Here is a 21,721-nt window from a genome sequence, read left to right as displayed (position 1 = left end):
TGCTGTTCAGTGATGCCGGGAAAAGCGTGTTGTGTGGTCGGCTGTTTTAACAACAGTAGGAATATACAGACCTAGAATTAAACCGTTTGTGAAATTCACAAACCTTTGTTGCACATTGAGTGCCCATGTTTACAGGCTTACGAATTACACAGAGTTCCTTGTCCAGTGGAGGACCAAGATGTGCGTTAAAAGTGGATGAAATACATACGATTAATAAAATAATCCTGAATACCTGTAAGAACATGTATTTTACTGCTACAAGTGGTCGTGGCTAATAGTTATTTGCAACTTCTGAAGCTTGTGAACATATTAGCAACACAGCTACTAATGATAGCATTCGGTTTATTGTTGTCATTAATTAATACACGTCTTAATACATTATGTTGTCAATAAATTACCTTAATCGGTAAGTTTTGGCCACTGCCTGACATCATCTACCCAATGTTCCCTTTCACCTGACATTTTTTCATGAGCAGGATCTCCTATTTGATATTCTCTGACAGGATGCTTTCATTGAAAAGCCATTAGCAAGTGTCACACCGTCACACTCCGCAGGCACGCATTAATGGCGGCAGGCAAGATGGCAGCGCCCATAAAGTTCGCGGCGGATTGGTGTATATTTTTAGTTCGTTTTGCATTGTTCAGTGTCGTTTTTATTTCGTTTTTTTGGAAAACTGTAGTTTTTTTCACTGCTAGTTTTAGTTTTTTTAGTCCAATGTTTTCTCAGTCAGCCTTTTAAAATGATATCAGATTAGTAAACAGAATGTGCCTTTGGAACATTGGATGAATGGTTGTTGATAATGGGCAATGTAGATATTGCATTAAAGATCAGCCATTTCTTTGTACAACAGTCGAGAACCCTTTTGCAATTATGTAAGCACATGAAAACGGCTGCCCTGATTAAAACCAATGCAACTGATCTCAGCTGGTATTCTGTCTATAATGGAGTGGAATTTAAATTTCTACGTGACTCCAAACTTTTGACCGGTAGTGTACTCTGTACTTACAGTATTCACGGATCATATAGTGACAGTGACTGTGAGTGGTCTGACATCATGGAGAGCCAACAACTCATTAACAACAATCAATTCTGTAGTAATGATCAACAGTGAAGCGAATACAAAGACAATCCAGAGTCAGTCAATATATAAATGTATTGATCAGTGTAATCAAGTACCCAATTCACATCACCCAACAATTTACATCAAATACTATGTCTTTTTCTTTTTTACTATTGATGGAACAATACAAACACATTTTGAAATCTCCAAACAAAGATGATTTTGGTGCAGTAAGAACTGATCCCAACAATGGCCAACTTTGGACTGGGTCAGCCCAGTTATATGGTAAAATCTGACTAATCGTCGCCAGATCCGATTCAGAGCCAGCTATCAATGTCATCTTCGAACCCTTGCATATGTCATAGGCTCAGGCTCATCCATCAGCAAAGAAGACTCTGAAAAACACGTGTAAAAGTACAAGATGTGATTAACTTGTAGATGTGATGTTGCTTGTTAGAATTTAGGAATATGAAAACTTATATATATATTTTTTCCATACGAATTATATTTTATATATATATATTTTTAATTGTAATTGCCCTGTCATTGTCAGAAATTATTTAACAGCACATGAATGCTTATTATGACCGCCGCTAGCGAAGCTAGCGAAGCGGTCATATAGGGATTGTCAAAGTTTTTTTTTTTTTTTTTTTCCCGTCATCTACTTCCTGAAATTTTGGTCAACGATACCCGGGGCACCGAAACACCGGGGCACATGAAATTTGGTGGGTATGTAGCCCCACTAGACTTTTACGGAAAAATTTCGTTTGGTCCCCGGGGGCCACTCCCCCTCCACGCTGGGCCCCCCGAAACCCAAAAAATGCAGTTTTTCCTAAATAACTACCTGAACCGTGGCACCGAGGATGAAGAATTTTTTATGGTATGTTGGTCTCAAGGGCCCACATCAACTTAGCCCATAATCACTCATTTGTGATTTGCACCCCCCCGGTAAAAAATGAAAATGCAATATCATTCTGCTTTAATCGCCCCTCTCTTCAGTAAAGACGTTCAGAACTGCACCAAATTTTATGTGTATGATTAACCTGACATTCTCTGGGGGTATGCCAAGTTTCGTAGAATTTCATCCATGGGGGGGTCTAAAAAATTAAGTTATGTGTACATTTAGTGACTGTACACTCATTGGCCTGTAGATGGTGGTGCACACATATACACATGCACACACACACACAGGCACCCACATACTATCGGTATTAGAACGGCTGATACATAATTACAAATTCAGTAGGATTAAAAGAAAGCCAAAATAAATATTCATCATCATCATCATGGCTGCATTTCCAGTATTGGCGATAAGTAGTCGTTTGTCCACTAGATGGCGCATCGTTGCAGTGAGACGTAATTTTGTTGGAAGTTAATCTAAAGTGGGTTAGAAAGACACTATGCTTCCTACAAGGACAAGACTGTAGGCTACAGTAGTTTACCGCAGAGAACGTCTAAGGGTAGGATGATTTCTGCATGAAATGTAATTCCCATTTCCTCTTGAAGCCGAAATAAATCTGAGAATGTTTATCGGACATGCTTGTTTTTTACTGCAGGTAGGCTACGTTAATCCTATCAATAGCAGAACGTAGGTAAAATAATGTTACCGTTAGCATAGTTGAGTGATGGAGGCCAATTTGATTATTGATGTATTTGTAGAAAACCATAAATGCGTTTATAGGCTACCAAGCAAATCGATAACAGCACTAATTGTATCTTTCGACTGTCATCTCATTTGCTTATGACCATAACCTAGGCTACTAACAGGAGCTAAGTGAGTTAGCCACAACACGTTCGCTACGTGATGGTTTTTTAATGGAAAATATATAGGCCTAGGCTACCTGAAAGATAACCTGTCTATGATCCCGTGATGATCTACATCTCCATTTAAACCAGATGTTTTAGAGCGCACGTTGAGATGTATTCAGGGCAGGGCTGTACCTACACATATTTGTTGCACGTGCTACAAAAATCATTCTTTGCGATGGATGATTTAGTACCAACGTTACACCGGTCAGATACAGTTTTGCCTATGGCTATTCCGTGAGACTGAGGCGCTTTTTGTTTGTTCGAAGTGCGTGTTTAGGGTGTGAGAGGGGAGTCGATGTGCTTTGATTCCAGCTTGGTAGTTGTAGTCTATGCGATTAAAAAACACGTGTGTGTGAAGTATCCAAACAATGATAACGCTTTCATTATGGCTGCTTTAGCCACAGACCTTGAGTTACTGTACAGTGGGTTGGGTTCCATTTAGAAGTGTCCACTTCATTCGCCCTTTCCGTGATTCACAGCTACGTGAAATGTATTACTACTGATATGCAAAACTATTAACTTTTCGCCAAGAGGTGGCAGCTTGATACTGTAAGGTGTAAGCCATTGGTTCCAACGGAGATTTTATTTGGATCGCCAGCATAGCCTGGTGACAATTTGTGTTGTGTAATAGGCCTAGCATAGGGCCTACCTTATATAGCTTATAGTTTGTTAACAGTCACGGTTTTGTCATGCAATGTCTATGCATTTTTGCATTTAGAATAGCTCTAAAACCGGGGGGCGAACACGTCGCAGGGGGGGCGCCAGTGCGTGGATATCTCAATCGCAAAATTAAACAATATTTCTATCGGGCGCCTACCATGGACTAGGCTGGGTGAAAATCAAAAGATTGCGTCAAAAGATTGAGCTTAACCATGGACCTCATGGTTGCAAAATGCAAGGGAACATGAATCAGCATATTATTTGCACAAACAATAACGGAGAGTAGCTCTTCAACTTTGCCCGTTAAAATGTGTATGAACAGTCTCGCAACGCATTTCATGAAGGCCCTTTTGGACATGTCAGTTATTTGCACCACTGGGTAAAACGGCATTTTGTTTTAGACTACTGGTATTTAATTTGTGCATTGACAATAAAGCTGAATATAATTTGAACTAGATGACTAAACCTATGCATATGTAGAAGAAGAAACATTCACAAAAATCCATGACATGACCTCTCTTCTTGATAGCTGTTGAAAACTGCATGGAACTGACAGGGATTGTTTTAGTTTAATAATAAATAAATAAATACATTATGCTGCTACCTTCTGCTTTTCCCAAATACAATGTAGCCTACAGGTGTACCTTTCATCAGTCCAGTTGCAATGGATGGATGATGAACTGCCCTACTTGTGATTGTTTAGAGATTTTAAAGGTTTTATAACAATGTTACAGATTTTTTGGCCCAGAAACAAATCTATTCACCTTTGCAGCGCCAGTAGGCTACTTTGTGTGCGGAATGTGTGCAAACAAACATTCCAAACAAGCATACACAAAAGTTTCAAGAGTGGGGGATGGAGTAGAAGATGGAGACAAATTCATTAATATGATTTATTTTCGCGGAATGGATGTGCAGGACTGAGCGGCGGTCATATTTTGTACCGCTACGCGGTACATCTAGTTTTTTACAAAATGGATGTGATATGAATGTATCAAATCAGTATTAATTTGTATACATATATATCCTTTTATTTATTGTAATTTGGGCCCGAGCACCGACAGTGCAGGGCCTGGATGGCCTTGCGCACCGAGAGGTGCGAAGCCCTATTACTTTTGTATGGATTCTTCATCATCATCATCTTTTTTTCAGAGGCGTGACTTTGCCTTTTTTGAGGTGGTTCCCATGGTCGAAAATGCATGAAATTTAGTACACACATTAGTCATTGCACCCGCTACTCAAGGACAAAGGCTTGGCCCCGGGCGTGGCCCAGGGACTCGCTAGCGCCCCCCTATGTGACTCATCCCGTGGTTGGCATATTGGTTTAGCTACACAGACCAAATTTGGTAGGTGTATGTACCTCCCCAAGACAAACAACTTTTGTATATAATTTCAATTTCAATTTATTGATGTTTATAGTGTAATATCACCATTGCCATGGTCTCAAAACACTTAAACAATTAAAAACAATTAAGAGAAAACAAAATTATAAAATTAAAATTGTATAGTGGAATAAAACAATTGCATTAAAAACATGAACGAATAAATAAGTAAAACAAAACATACAATAAATAACAATAAAAACTGTAAGAGACAGTAAAGACAGGACATATCCGCTGGAGCAATAAAGCAGCAGAGTCCGTGAGACAAGGGTGATCAAAGGGCTAGTGGTTGACCAAAATGTTGGGAAAAAAGAAAGGTTTTTAGTCTGGATTTAAAACAGTCCACAGAGCCCGATTCTCTGATATGTAGAGGGAGGCTATTCCAGAGGGTAGGTGCACGGTACGCAAATGACCTGTGTCCAGCTGATTTCTTCTTTACGGAAGGAACAATCAGATGGCCAGCACTCATAGAGCGCAGAGCACGTGATGGTGTGTAGGGCTTCAGGAGCTCGCTCAGGTAAACAGGTGCAAGATTACGCAAGGCTTTGTATGTTAAAAGAAGGATTTTAAAATCGGATCTGGCTTGTATTGGCAGCCAGTGAAGAGAAGCTAGGACTGGTGTAATGTGGCTGTATTTCTTCACTTATATACATGGCATTAGTCACGCCCACAAGAAGTGAGGTAATTGAGTGTTTTCATAATGATCAATTTTTATGCACTTTTCCAAGACGATTGATGCAATTCATGTCAAAGTTGGTATATATGATTCCAAGATGCTGTTGATTCTAAATTGCAAAGCTTTTTTTGATTTGTTGTAATTTGCCGTAATGGCGAAACTATGAATTTTAATACCTTTCCGCATAAACAGTAAATGTGTCATAATTCACCATGTATCACTTGAAACCATGGTAATGATGATATTCATATGCCCATAATTCATATTTGGCATAGCGCCACCAACTGGCAACAGAATGAATGGCAATTACACTAATGCCAAATGATACATTTTGACATACTCCTCCAAGACGGTTGGTCAGATTCCTTGAGAAGGGATTTTTGATATGTTGTAATATGTTATGATTTTAATATTTCACCACATAAACAGGAAATGTGTCATAAAGTCACAGTGCATTGAATGAACGGTCTGAAACTTCTCAGGTTAATAGATATCATGATTATGATGATATCCAGACACCCAATGGGCCAGCCTGGCATAGCGCCACCACCTGGCCAAGCAGAACATGTGCCAGAGATGAACAATGCCTTAACTGATTGATCTGAAACATTATAAAATATTGGATATCATTATTGCGACGATATTCACAAGTGTAATTCACAAGTCTAGCATAGCGCCACCATCTGGCCAAGCAGGAAATGTGCCAGAAATGTTTTATGCTTTGAATGAATGGTCTGAAACTTCTCTAGGTTAATAGATATTATGATTATGATGATATCCAGACACCCAATGGGCCTGCCAGCCATTGCGCCACCACCTGGCCAAGCAGGAAAACGTGCTAGAAATTGGCAATGTCTTAACTGATTGATCTGAAACTTTTAAAAATATTAGATATTGTGAATGATATTAATGTTCTATTAATATGCCTGGCATAGCGCCACCAATTGGCAAGAAAAGGAACATGTTTTTTTTTGGATGTCACAAGCAGATTCATCAGATTAATCATATTAGCTGTATATGACATCAAAACGCTCAATATACCTGTCTGGCGTAACACGACCAGCTGACCAAAGTCAGAAAAGACTGACACAAAAAAGAATACTAATTGATCTGCATTGACACTCCCACCACATGTGAGTGCATCGTTGGTATCCGAAACGGCACTGGTCGCAGAGCCACACATGCTTGGGCCCCTCATGGCCACTTGCGGCTATATTTTTAATGTATTTACTGCTCATGAAATTCACATACGCATACTTGAGGCTACTTAAAAAAAAACATGTGACGAGTGAGACGAAGGGTGGGATACCTGTACCTGAACTAACTCTAACTGAACTATGTTGAATGAACGGATCTTACCACTCTCAATATGGGGCTGCTCCTTGGCTGCCTGATAAGCAGCCTTCCCCAGTGTTTTGAGTCCAGGGCCACAGCAGTGGAACACAATGTAACAGAACAGAATCACGCCTATGGTGGCCAAGGTCATCTAAGGTGAAGTGTCACAGTGGATAAAAAAAACATGTCAGACCAAACTATTTTTGAGACATTATATATGGATTTACTACCAAGACTGTTATTTCCAAATGTATAGTTTATTTGTATAAACCTACAAGTGATCAGTAATGTGCAATGCTAGCAACTAGCTAAAGTTATATTTAAATAATTATTTTACACAGCATTACACAGATAAATTCTAACTGGAAAGATGGATGGTGTGATGAGTGAGGAAGGCCTACCAGCATGAAATAAAGAGCTCTTGTTGGATCAAGTGGAAATCCATGAACATGAATTTCAAACCGCAGTGCATAGTCACAATATGTGTTCATATCCACACCCCTGTTAAGAGATATTACTGGTCACCGTTCTTTTTTAGAAACAGCCATTATTTGATGAAAATATGAGAAAAAAATGATGAACTTGTAGAGCGTCTCTAGCGTGTTTGGCTATAGTGAGAGGTGGCTATCCTGAGTTCTTTAAACATCTATCCAATCAATCAAATAAGTGGGGTTTCACTAATACACTTATGTGCGTGTAATTACTAACTTATTATATTATATACTATTCCCCTTTAAATCACTAGTTAAGCATTAACATTTATATAATATATTGAATATAAAATTAAATGTCTTGGAATTACTTTTATCCTTTAAGCACTTCCACTTTTAAACAATAAATTCTCTTAACTTAAAATATTATTAGACATTCACCACAACTGTTTTATACAAAATGTATAAAAGATATACTTAGGGACTGTACGATATTTAGCGGGGGGGGGGGGGGAGTGCCGGTCGCCAGACCATCGGGTTAAAAATGTTCTGCCTGGCCCCCTGGTCAAATTTTTTTTTCCAGGGGCCTCCCCCCGGCTAAAAAAAAATCTCCTAGGCCCTCCCCCCTACGTGAATCAAATAAAACTGGTCGAAAAATGACGTTTACAAGGTTAAAACGGCCAGCAAATGTCATAAGCACACATACACACACACACACGGGGCTACAAACCAGTGTTGCGCGGGTTTGGTCACAAGCGGTCGCCCGATATTTTAATCAACCCGCAACTCGGACCGCGAATATTAATTAGCCTAGGCTACGACAAAATTATACCCGACCCTCGATCCGACCCGCTTATGTACAAAATGTGTGCTTTTTGTTATAGCCTGCATGCAGTAGTCTATTTCTGTAAAACAAACTAATTTATTTGCGAAACTTTATGCAGTAGAACTACACGCAGGCATGCAGGACATAATGTTTGCGCAGGAGAGAGAATGAGAATAAGAGCGCAAGCACGCACGCAACCACCAAGGATTAGAACACTAGGATAAGATTTGGCCATGGACATACTTCTTTCGAAAATAGAAATGGGAGGCAAGGTAGGCAAGAGAGATACATTGCTGGTCAAAACGTTAACGTAATAACTGGTTTAAAATGCTGAATGAAGCACAAAGCTTTACTAAAGCACATCCACTGTTTAAAGTCACAAACACAACGAACTAAGGTAACTTTTATGCATGCGCGAACCTATACATACCGGTAGATATGGCTGTGTAGTCTGTGCCATAAGATTTATTCCTGCAGGCTGCCCGTTTCGGCTGTCATACTTTTAAATGGCTTTGCAAGAAGTAGCCTAGGCCTACATAGACCATAACTTGTACTACTGTCATCTTCTTTAAGAACTTTTCCCAATATTTCCCATAGCCTAGGCTATATCGCTTTTCCTGAAGGGGTGTCTTTATTTTAACTCGCGTCTTCAGCTTCTTTACTGTTGACTTACTGTATTGATGCTTTACTGCATTGATGCTAGCCTTCTCGTGATATTTTAAGTAGGCATATTTGTAGAAAATATATATTTAATTAATTTTAACTGACCCGCCCGCATATGACCCGAATATCATTAAAATATTTTGTTTATGACTCATAACCGCGGGTGACCTGCAAGCTTACGAGGGGAGTTGTGGGAGATTCAGGTAGGGTGGCGACTTTTTGGACTCGCCCACTCTGTCAAAGAGACGTGAATCATGTTTTGACCTACAAACCTTTTAAAATATCGAAAACGGATCATTGATCAGGGGAAAAAAATAACATGGATCAGGAAAAAATATTTTTCCTCGGCCCTCCCCCCAGGCCAAAAAAATTCTCCTGGGCCTTCCCCTAAGGCTTAAAAAATTCTCTTAGGCCCTCCCCCCCCTGACGACCGGCCCTCCCCCCCTGGTAAATATCGTACAGTCCCTTAGAAATCAAAATCACTTTTCAAATCATAAAGGCATTCACAGTCACATTCAAACATAAGGGCCCAAGAAAATAAAATAGCCGGCAATAAACTAGCCTGAATTGAAAATACCCTTCAAATGTTCACGTTTCTATCGCTCCACTCACTTCCTTGTTCTTTGAACTTGAATGTGATTGGCTCATTCACAAAACTTTCAGAAATTCACAAACATTTGTGTAACTTTCTCTTCCTATTCTTACAGGCATTTTTAAAGCATTTTCACATATAAATATTTAATATTTTGAATGCTGTACTAAGTAAACATGAACATTACCCAAGATGCATTTTTATCTTTAACAATAGACAGACGTCTGATAGGCAGGGTTCACAGTCTAAGTCAAATGTAAAATCCATGACACTTCCCTGACTTTCCCTAACAAAAAAACTGAAATTCCATGACCTACTGTATAATGAATGGTACAATATACCAAAGATTTCAGAGCAGCCGCAGAGCGTTCAAGAATCTTTTACTTTTTTTAGAGTGGGAGACGAATAAATGGGTATTGAATAATCAAAGTTGGGCTAACCACAACTACTCAAACAAGCAGTAAAGCTAATAACCAGATATACATCAATTCTGCAGGGAAATATATCTGTATTAATGTATTTTGGCAAGTACATTTTAAACTGCTACAACAACATTCCATGATATTCCCTGACTTTGCCCCAAGAATTATCAAATTCCCTGACTTTCCATGCCTGGAATAGACTTTGTAAAATTCCATCATATTCCAGAAATTCCATGACCCGTGGGAACCCTGAACAGGCGACTGATACATGCTTCAAGTATACACTACCAGTCAAAAGTTTAGGGTCACTTGGGGACTTGAAATGTCCATTCCACTCCATTATAGATAGAATATGATTCTGTCTATAATGCACTGGAATGGATATTTCTAAGTGACCCCAAACTTTTGACCAGTAGTGTAGTTCTGGTGTAAACAGTCTATCACTCACTTGTTAGAAACCTCAATGATGAAGAAGAAATCCGGAGCCATCAGTCCCTGTGCTGACAGGTCGCCACATGGGGAGTTCTTCTCGCACAGCCATCTACAGAAAGCAAACACATCACTCAGACTGGGCAGCTGGGCTACAGTTGTGAGAACAAGTTTACACACGTTTTTAGCTTTTTTCTTTAAATTACGAAAATAGACACTCTAACACAACTTATGTGCGATTTTGGGAACTCTATGATGAATAGAACTGAAAAGATGACGATCGAAAACTCATGAAAACGCACAATCTGGACATTTTATCTGGACATTTTATTATAACTCGACTTTTGATGGTTGCCGCTTTGGTTCGAAACAGTAAAGCACGTCAGGTCAAAACCAGGCCATTTATTTTTGTGGGTTTATCACTAGGTGGCAGTCTCGCCAGGTCTCGCTAGGTCACTTCCCGGAAACTTTACAGACAACACTTCATATTTCATGAAAGACGCTATATCTCCATTTCTAGGAAAAAAACAGGGATTTTGATGAAAACTAGCCACTGTTTAGCTTGGGATTTCTCAGGAACAGAGGCATGTAAAAATAAACGGTTTGTACCCACTTAGAGCTTAAAGTCTCTGTACACCGTACGCCGGCTTTGATTCCCGCCCTGTGGTCCTTTCCGGATCCCACCCCGACTCTCTCTCCCACTCACTTCCTGTCAATCTCCACTATCCTATCTAATTAAAGGTATAAAAAGCCCAAAAAATATACTTAAAAAAAAAACAAAAAAACAATGATCTAGATTGCTGGCACTCTGGGCCAAAGCTTCCGAAAACAGCGCAGCATTCCAATTGTTAATTTAAAAATGAGGGAAAATCCAACCTTTAAGGACACCAATTTCCTTTGTAAATGAATAATGTATCATAAATAAATGTAATAAATATATAAATAAATTTATTTTGTACACAATATTTACCGAATCTTGTTGTTGGTTCCACTTAACACTTCAAACCCTTCTTGGGTTTTGTTGACCGACGTGCCCTCATAAGTCCACATCAGAGTCAGAGTCTGCTTGGAGCTGAGCCAAAATCAAAATCAGACAATGATACCTCAATCATATGGCTTGCGATTTCAACTAACAACTTCAACCAGTGACATTTTAGAGAGATACAAAAAAATTGTTGTGAGTAAAATATATCTGAAAAAAGATCACAGGGCCATTTTTACTCCAACAAGACAACAGGGTCCATGAACTCTGGTGGAGTTTGCTAATAAGCATTTACCAATTCGATCACTCTTTTATCATTGGTCTTTAAATATCATTGTTTATCACTTCAACATTGATTGATTGACTTTTACTTGTTGGTTGTTCTGTTTTTGTCTCATGCATTTTCTTTTGCTTATTTGTAAAGTGTATTGGGACCATGATATTGCACCATAAATAATACATTGATTGACTGATTGATAGATAGACCCACCAAACATTTTATTAAGATTTCATATGTACTGTTACACTATCACATAATAATAGACAGTAACTGAGCGTAGGTTATTTTGATAATGTAATTTAATGTAGATTTGAAATGCAGGGGCTTGCTGTTATAATCAGCAGCAGAGTTGTTCCTAGTTGATCACTTACCTATGGTTATAACTGTTGTACAGTAATATTTCCTCTGAAGTAAAATAGCGGATGTTCTTTCTGGAGTATGCACCGCCACCTACTACTTTGAAAGTATAGCTGAAGAGTCACAGGAAAAACACATTACCTCCATGGTGCGACACCACACACACACATACATACGCACTCGTGTAACATATCAGTTCATCTACACATCATACCTGCCCAAGAAAGGCCCGGATTCTCCTGACACCATGTCCTGGATGAGAAAGAAGGGATAAAACACTGTACAGGGAGAGAGAGAGAGAGAGAGAGAGAGAGAGAGAGAGATGTGATAAATTGTTATTACACTTGTAGAACATACAACTTTGAAGTTAAAACAAAAAAAAAACACTATTCTTGCTTTAAAAAACCCTGAGCCAGAACCAAACACCAAGCATTCATCATCTCTCATTTAAATTATTCAGGAATACATTGTAGATGTGTTTTTGACATCTTTCTCTCTTTTAAATCAATTTATTTAAAACTCTGTAAAAGCAAGACTCACAGTCGCTGTAGTAGAAACAAGGGACTTTTGGGCTAGGGTAAGGACAGTCGAAGTAATGCTTGTTGAGACGGGAACACTCTTCCAATGTTTTTGTGATATCAAATGCCAAGCGCTTACCAGGAGGACAGCCAATATAGACGGTTATTCTCTGCTGACCCTGTTAGAAGAAGTAGAAGAGCAAATGACTACATCACAATTATGATCCGTTTAACACTTCAGTTCGATTTTCTATTTAAAAATGAAAAATAGGACATTACATTTTCTGAAATTGTGTTTTTTTTTTGTTCATCAAATAAATGCATAATTAAGATGTTGGAGTAGTTTTCCTGATTTTGTATACTGCCGGTCAAACGTTTGGAATTTCCATTCCACTCCACTATAGACAGAATACCAGCTGAGATCAGTTGTCTTTTTTAATCAGGGCAGCAGTTTTCAGATTACAGTACATTATGTTCTTACATAATTGCAAAAGGGTTCTCCAATGTTTTCTCAGTTAGCCTTTTAAATAATATCAGATTAGAAAACAGAATGTGCCTTTGGAACATTGGATGAATGGTTGCTGATAATGTAGATGTTAAAACAAACCAATAAATAAAAGATCAGGTAATTAGAATTAAGTAAAGATGAGAATTCACAGGATGGTAAGAAGACAGATACAACAACACATATAGTAAAACCAGTGCAGTGAAATAGGAAGACCCTGTAAATAGCAGCAGTAGAATGTAAAATAATGTGAAAAAATATGCTACTAGATAAAAATGAGTTAACTAAAAGCTCTCATATACAGGTACGTTTTCAGGTCTTAAAGATTCACTGAGTAACAACGCATAAAATTAAAGATTAAAGATTCACTGTGTAACAACGCATTATGTAATAACACAGCATTATGTAATAACACAGCATTATGTAATAAACTGCATGAACGCAATATGTAATACATTATTCCGCATTATGTAATAAGTTATTACATTTTGCGGGTGTTACTACAAAATGCGGGTGTTGCGATTTATTTTTGTAACAATATGGTGCATTATGTAATAACCAATTGAAATTGACGTCTTCATCGATAAAAACAGCATAACAATGTGTATTTTACTCAAAATTAGTATTTAAGAGAACAGTATGTCAAAATTTTGCTCAGCTTTTGTAACAATCCACCTTTTAACTTTGTTCATTTAAACGCACAAGGGGTTATTTTCGATGAATAAAGACATTTGCAATAAACACAGTCAGATCAGTCGTGAGATCACAGTCGTGATCAGTCGTGAGATCATCAGTTTGCACATGGAGGTAAGTGCTTGATAGTTAACTAAATTATAGAATTAACAGCTAAATCTCTGTTTTCGCTCAATCAAAGATTTTTTTTTATTCTTTTTTTCCCCCCTTCATCTATTTCCTGAAATTTTGGTCAACGATACCCGGGACACCGAAACACATGAAATTTGGTGGGTATGTAGCCCCACTAGACTTTTACGGAAAAATTTCGTTTGGTCCCCGGGGGCCACTCCCCCCCCCCCCCCCCCGTGCTGGGCCCCCCGAAACCCAAAAAATGCAGTTTTTCCTAAATAACTACCTGAACCGTGGCACCGAGGATGAAGACATTTTTATGGTATGTTGGTCTCAAGGGCCCACATCAACCTAGCCCATAATCACTCATTTGTGATTTGCACCCCCCCGGTAAAAAATGAAAATGCAATATCATTCTGCTTTAATCGCCCCTCTCTTCAGTTAAGATGTTCAGAACTGCACCAAATTGTTAGCCTGACGTTGTCATACTCAAATTCTAGTCAGAATATGAGTCTGATACTGCTCCATTGGGACGTAATTATGGGGCGTGTTTCAACCGATACAGGGGGGGAATGCCTCTGCACTCAATTGGATAGACCTAACCAATCAGAGCAACAAAATAGCTTACCGTGAGGTAGAAAGAAAACACACAAACCATCCTTCTGCTCCTATATCCCCTCCGTTTTTAAAAATAATTCTGCTGAACAGTGATATGCTACAAACATGTTAAACAGCTGGGAAACGCTGTCGCAAATCCCTTGAACAGGTGGTCAATCAAATGAACTAGGGAACATGTCGCAATGCAACAGCGCTGTTTTCCCTTGATGAAAGTGAAACCATCAGTTTCCCCACATCTCAACTTTGGCCAAAGTTTTCAGAAATAATAATTTTCAGTGATACAAACTCATTAAATAATATGAATTTTCCATATGGGGTCTTAAAAGCCATGTATCCTTCTAGCCACAGCGTTTTTGTTTCAAACATAAGCCTAATCTAAGCGTGCTCAGATGACGTGATTGAACAGGCGCTGTTGCTCACCTGTCCATCATCGTAAAGCCTGATTTGATTGGTCCGCCCGATTTAGGGCGAGCATACTTGCCCCACAATGGAGCAATGCCAGACCGAACTTCCCGTGGGGCGGGACTAAGTTCGGAATGGCACCCAGGCTACCAAATTATATGTGTATGATTAACCTGACATTCTCTGGGGGTATGCCAAGTTTCGTAGAATTTCATCCATGGGGGGGGTCTAAAAAAATTAAGTTATGTGTACATTTAGTGACTGTACACTCATTGGCCTGTAGATGGTGATGTTGAGCGAAGGGTTGCTGGAAGAGAATATTGTCTCACACGCACTCTTTTTCGCAAACACACATACATACATCAACACACACACGCACAGACACACACATCCACATACTGTACACATATACACATTGGTTTTTACTGCAGGTACGTTAATCTTATACAAGTTATATCAATAGCCTAGGACCTAGGTAAAATAATGTTAGGCCTCCTACCGTAGCATTGGTTGAGTGATGGAGGCCAATTTGATTATTGTTTTATTTGTAGAAAACCATAAATGCGGTTACCAAGCAAATTGATATCAGCGATGCAATTGTATCTTTCCACTGTCATCTCATTCTTTTTGACCATAGCCTACTAACAGGACCTAAGTGAGTTAGCCACAACGCATTCGCTAACGCAATGGTTTTCTAATGGAAAATATACCTGAAAGATAACCTGTCTATGAAGCATCCTAAACAGGCTGGGACATATCTGCTTGCTAAATAGGTTTTTCTGCTGTTGATTAGTTCACAGTCCTTGGTGGCCCTGTCAGTGCTTTGTAAAATGTTGCATGTGATACAGTTTTGCCTATGGCATGCGTGAGACTAAGACGCTTGTTTGTTTGTTTGAAGTGCGTGTTTATGGTGTGAGGGGAATCGATGTGCTTTGATTCCAGCTTGGTAGTTGTAGTCTATGCGATTAAAAAGCATGTGTGTGTGAAGTATCCAAACAATGATAACACTTTCATTATGGCTGCTTTAGCCACAGACCGTCAGCTACTGTAGCCTACAGTGGTTTAGAAGTGGCCACTTCATTCGCGCTTTCTGTGATTCACGCAGCTGCGTGAAATGTATTACAACTTTTCGCCAAGAGGTGGCAGCTTGACACTGTAAGCCAGGGGTTTTCAACCAGTGGTCTGCGACCCACTTGTGGTCCACGAGGACATTGCTGGTGGTCCCTGACCATGCACTCAGTAGTTGCAATGTGGGAATCAGTATATGTAGAAGAAGAAACATTCACAAAAATCCATGGCATAACCTCTCTTCTTAATAGCTGTTGAAAACCGCATGGAAATGACAGGGATTGTTTTGTTTGTTAATAACCTAGTAGCCTACAGTCGCCTATGTAGCTTAAATGTTATTCTATTGCTGCTAGCCGCGTTGGATAAAGGCTGCCAAATGAATAAATGTAGCCTAAATGCAGACATAACCACATCGGAAAAACATGTGGAAGCAGCCCTGGCATGCCAAAGAATCAATGAGGATAAGTTTCATTCCACAATCAATCTTTCATTTATTTGAAAGGATAAATGGAGTTCAGTTGATTTGAAAACATAAATACATTTTTACTTTAAACTCTGGCCAAAGTACATTATGGTCAGGTTTAGCACAACCCCACATATTGTGAACCCACTGATTATAATGTTCAGTGGAACACATGAAGCTACGTTTAATCCAGGGCTTAAAATTCATTTTTCAAAATGGGGGGAATTCCCCCATTCAGTGCTTCACATAGGGGGATTAATTCAGTTGGGGGGATACATTTTACAAACTGAAATCGCATTTTCCTTATAGGCCTACAGGTGTCAATGAGAGAACAACATTTACACTTACATGATTTTGGTTTCGATTTTCGAATTGTTCCCTCGCGTCTCATGGCCACTCTATGTAATCCTTCTGTGTTTGCAAAATTCTTGACAGTTCCTGATCGCTAAACCTTTGTTTTCTTTTCCTGAGAAGCAGTTAATGTAGATCGAAGCATGCATAATTTGACTTTAGCGGTGACAAGTCCTGCTGCGAGATCTAGAGAAAGAGCGCACCTGCAAAGTGGTTCTATGTGTGTGTGTGTGTGTCTCTGCATGGGGTTACGTTCGAATCAAGTCAGAAGTTTGTCCGTCTGGTCCCGCATTCACGCCGCTCCATTAATAGATTAACATTATCAGACAGCGCTGTAGGCTAAAATGTGTGCAGGAATTACTTGCATTATGATGGCTAGAGTTGCGGGACTTGAATTATGCGCTATACTGCAATCCTGTACTGAAATGTAGGCCCTGTAATCAGTAGGCCTAGGATCTAGGCTAGGCTATATTTTATTTTGCTGTAGGCCTAGTTACCGTAGCTAGTTATCTTGCTGACTGGTTGACTGCTGTGCCAATAATTAACGATGGATGGAGTTACCAAGCTGGGATTCACGTAAACCACACTAATGGGACGGAACTCTCACTAAAATTAGCCAAAATCAAAATAAGCCAGGTTTAACCTTTAGCGAGGTTGATGGAACATCCCTCGGGATTCCATTGTGACTATCAGAGTATAGCCTACATGCATCTGCACTCGCCTAGTATTTGAACTCGTAGGCAACAACAAAAAGTCTTACACTTAATCATCGGCTTTCTCTATTGATTGACAAGGGTTTACAATCAAAAACAGCCTGGAAACAGCAACACTGTATTTTTGCAATTTTGCAATGTAATTTTCACATGACTAAATAAAAATCCTAAGGACATTAATCCAAGCAGACCCAAGCATGGGACTTGTTGCTTAAGTCTTGATTACATTCCGTGTGCCTTTACATTACATGCACCTTTGACTTTAGACCAGGTTTTTTGTGGTCAGTAGGGATCGACCGATATGTTTTTTTCAGGGCCGATACCGATATCAATTATTACCAAAACAGGAGGCCGATAACCGATATGTAAAACCGATATGTCAGTTGTCAAAAAGGGGGGTAGATAGTAAAGGCTATATGCTGCAAAAATTTAATTAAAAATAATTTAATTATGCAAACTTTTCTTTCTTCTTTTGATACACAATTGTCTATCAACTTGCATCACTTTGCAAGTGTAAATCCTGTGTGTCATGTTAATCCAAGAGCTGAGTGATAGCAATTATTTTCATAGAGTAGGCCTGCACAATGGGCTATGTACTTGTTAAGGGACCTGTCACAAAGAGGATGCTTTGCCATCGTGTGTGTGAGTGCACGAGAGAGGGAGAGGGAGAGGGAGAGGAAGAGGTGCATGCGTGATGGCAAGTGTTACGGTTGAATAGTTTAACAAAACAGTTTTAAAATAGTTCTTAGGCTATTTAAGCATGCAATTTGTATCCATGTGTAGGCTATAAGCTACACTTTTGAGAGCCTAAAAGGCACGTTAATAGCCAGCTCATGACGAAATTTTGTTCAGGTCGGATTAAATTACGGTTGGTCCAGGGTGCATGTAGTCTTTTCTGACAGTCCGTTTCAAAAAGGAGCAATTACACTTTTTGACGTTCGCTATCGCATAATTTAGGACTTGTCTGTACTATGTCCGCCGAGGTGTCCCGTTATTCACAATTAACGAACGAGGCGGAGGCAGAGAACTCCCAAAGCGCAGCACCCGAGTTTGTGGGCTAACTAGTAAACAGCATCAGTAACGTGCATCAATCGGGAATTCGCTAAATGAAGGAAGTGGGTGCTTTACTTATTGATCCGGATCAAAAAGACAATAGCTTAAGTGGTGTTTTTGTAACTTCAGTGTAGATGATTGTGATTCACTGCAACTTCAGCAATGTAGGCTACCTTCCTTACTTCGAAAAATAGCTCCGTAGGCTACAGCTGAAGCCCAGTCTGCCTCAGTGAGAATCCTAAACTTTGTCTGTGTTCAGTCTTCGATCCTGATTGGCTGCATTTGTGCTAACTAACAAATCAGACGGTGTAGTGGGCGGGACAATGCTCTTGACCACAGAGTAGCAAATGCAGGGAGTGAGAGACGCTTTACAGACAAAATAGCGCGTTTCATTTTTTATCCATTTCAATATCGGCTTATCGGTGGAAAAAATTACCGATACCGATTATTATAAAAATGCTAAATATCGGCCCTAATAATCGTCCAGGCCGATAATTGGTCGACCCCTAGTGGTCAGTGGCGTTTTTAGTGCCAAAACATTTTTGATAATGCACCTGGTCTTGCAAAAAAGGAGAGACAAGGTTAAGAGGAGCCAGGCCCAAACCTGCGATCCTCCAGTTGCTGAACAACTCCTCTACCTCCTGAGTCACTAAGAGAGCACTAACCTGAGAAACAATCGCTCGGTCAGTGTCCTGAAAACATCTTTCCTCCGAGCGAAGCACCTGAAATTACATAAACCTGAATATTCACACAAGATAATTTGTAACAATATGCACAATGGAGGATGCAAACAGTCATACAGACAACCTCACTACTGGTGCTACAGACACATTGATATTTGGGTATGGTCCAGTAGGGCGTACAGTACTGCGTACCACTACAAGATTCACTGGCAGTACACAGTACTGGAAAGAGAGGAAAGAAGCTGCCTGCTAAAATCAAAACATATTGAGTGTGAGACTCACGCGATTGACACACCTCACTCCCTCATGCCACATGTCTTTACTCGTGCTAAATTTTTGTTTACTAGTCCTCCAATGTAGGCTGGGTGAACCCAGCCTGATCTGCCGGCGATTTCTTTTTCGCCCTGTAGCTCAGGCTGAAAATCTTTTTCTGCTGCTTCCGTTACAATTTTGCCGGGACCAATCACAAGCTGGCTTATTCACTTGGTGCGCTATTGGCTGGTTTAAAACGATGACGATAGCGGGAGAGCCTGGAGTTTTCGCACCGCTCTGCAAACGTCACCCGGTTCGTTGGTCAGATTGGTGAATGACTATCCAATTGCGTAGAGAGTCATTTGAACTATGCCCGTTGATCACGCCTCTTGTGCAGTAGAAAATACATAGCGGACTCCTCAGACCAATGTTCAATCTTAAAAGACTGAGCTTGGTCTGGTGAAAGCCAGACTACCTCCAATGTATTGCTCCCACACAGCTATAAGTACATGCGATGTGTACTTCATACTTGCTCAACCATTGTTTCAGCGTGACCAAAAAGGGAAGCGCATGGCAAAGCGTCGCAGCATCTCGTTTCCTCATTCGGGGAACCGTTGTTACCCGGTAAACTAAACGTTCCCCTTCATATCGGTCACGAGACACTGCGTCGAGGACGCTATGGGAATGTTGTAGCACTGCGCCGTGTACATCCTCTCTCCGGAGGCAACACAGTCCACTACTTTTACATGGGCCAAACAACCCAGCTAAATCCCTGTCGAAGCCACACTGAGCACACTATGAGCAAGCAGAGCCTTCGATACATCCAGATTATAAAACCGTACGAAAGTGTTAGGGGAATTCCAGCTAGCACTAGTGCAAATCGATTCCAGTGACATGCCACGCATGAAAGCCCAGGACATGGCCATGCCCTGAGTCGAGTGAGCCTTTACCGTTGAGGGGGGGGGGGGCCTTTCCTGCACTCTCATAAGTCATCCGTATGGTGTCCACAATCCAATGGGACAAGCGTTCCTTGGATAGCGCACTACCTTTCTGTCTTTCTCCGTAACACACAAATAATTTATCAGTGGCGTGCAATGCTTGCGTGTGCGACACATATATCCTCAGTGCCCTCACCGGGCATAGACAGTGCAATCTTTCCGCTTCCTCTTAATCAAATGGCGGGGGGCCGGGAGGCAATTTTTTTTTTGTAGGGTGGTAGCGGAAGACTGTCTGTGATTGGCCAATACCGCCCTACTGTCTGTGATATGCATGAGAATACGCCCTACTCTGTCTGTGATTGGCTGGGGTTATGCATGATTGACAGTTGCTGCCTCTCTGGCTACATCGGACGAGAACGTTAAAAAATCAAAAGACAAAACTGATGGGCTTCTATCACTAGTATCAGCCATGGGAAATTATAAAATATCCCACCTAAATGTCTGACTATGACATGTTTTAAGCCTGCAGCAAATATACAGTCCTAAACTCCTGTTAATAAATTATGTCAGTTCAATTTTATATTACCCTGATAACCTAGTTACCTTAATGCTATCCCTGCTATCTAGTAGTGCTGCCACTAACGACTAATTTTCTAACGACTAATCTTTCGACAAATTTTTCGCGTAGTCGACTAATTTAAACGACTATTTTTTTTTAAAATCAAGTGTTTGTTATTTTGTTGTGTACGTTTTATTTTGAACTCAACTAAAGGGAAAACGTAAAATATATATCACTCTACTTTTGTTAGAAGCTGTATTACTGTAAGTAAACTTCAAAAACATTATGTATTAAAAAAAAACACCCATTTAAAATGCTACCTTCAGATCTACAGTAATGTCAGACCTTTGATAGACTTTATTTGTATGCCAGTGTTGCCATCGACATAGACAACTTCTTTGACCTGAGGCCCGGTCATGGCATACTTTGGGGTCATAGGGCCCACCTACATGAACCCACCCCCCATCAAATTATCATTATATCACATCACAATTATTATTGTTATGCTATATTGTTATACATGCACTTCAAAGCAGCCAGTGTTTAAAGTGCTAACATTGTTCACAAAAAGTTTGAAAACATGCACATCAGAGGACTGCTTTACTAATGTAAAATATAATTAGAATAGTTCCATTGCTTTTGCATGGTTGCATGATAAATACTTCTCAAAACAACAGCAATTATATGGGTGTCATCGTTTTGGGATGTTTCCCTCATGCAAGCATCATATACTGGTAGGCAAATGGAAAGAATATTTACATATTTAATTATGCCACAAGCTTTTGGCCACGTTATTCAAATTTGACTATACAATACTCTAGATCAGGGGTGTCAAACATACGGCCCGCGGGCCGGATGCGGCCCGCTAGATGGTTTAATCCGGCCCAGACTT

At 39.9% G+C, this 21,721-nt stretch overlaps 1 protein-coding gene across 1 annotated transcript; it reads right to left on the bottom strand.

Annotated features, from left to right (window-relative positions):
• Positions 1–1,182: 1,182 nt before the first annotated feature.
• LOC143103054 (cation channel sperm-associated auxiliary subunit gamma-like) lies at positions 1,183–19,748 on the bottom strand. The gene is made up of 10 exons (XM_076266839.1): positions 19,363–19,748; positions 19,063–19,119; positions 12,443–12,599; positions 12,117–12,180; positions 11,917–12,015; positions 11,254–11,355; positions 10,303–10,395; positions 7,322–7,421; positions 6,945–7,071; positions 1,183–1,456 (listed from the first exon to the last, which is right to left on the bottom strand). The coding sequence occupies exons 1-10, from the start codon at positions 19,393–19,395 to the stop codon at positions 1,398–1,400; spliced, it is 891 nt and encodes a 296-aa protein (XP_076122954.1). The 5' UTR covers positions 19,396–19,748; the 3' UTR covers positions 1,183–1,397.
• Between the last annotated feature and the right edge of the window lie 1,973 nt (positions 19,749–21,721).

The sequence above is a fragment of the Alosa pseudoharengus genome, unplaced genomic scaffold (assembly GCF_046254945.1).
Source record: "Alosa pseudoharengus isolate Yale_2024_CS ecotype anadromous, Long Island Sound unplaced genomic scaffold, YU_APseudo_1.1 YU_APseudo_1.1_scf_4, whole genome shotgun sequence".
NCBI classification, from domain to species: domain Eukaryota; kingdom Metazoa; phylum Chordata; class Actinopteri; order Clupeiformes; family Clupeidae; genus Alosa; species Alosa pseudoharengus.
The sequence above is the reverse complement of the archived record's forward strand: the minus strand, read 5'-3'. Positions and strand labels throughout refer to the sequence as shown.

Coding starts and splice junctions, on each gene's coding strand:
- LOC143103054 (XM_076266839.1), bottom strand. CDS start 19,395: ATGTGGCATGAGGGAGTGAGGTGTGTCAATCGC. Junction 12,181..12,442: donor TTGTTTCTACTACAGCGACT/GTGAGTCTTGCT, acceptor CTCCCTGTACAG/TGTTTTATCCCTTCTTTCTC. Junction 12,016..12,116: donor TCCGGGCCTTTCTTGGGCAG/GTATGATGTGTA, acceptor GTGACTCTTCAG/CTATACTTTCAAAGTAGTAG.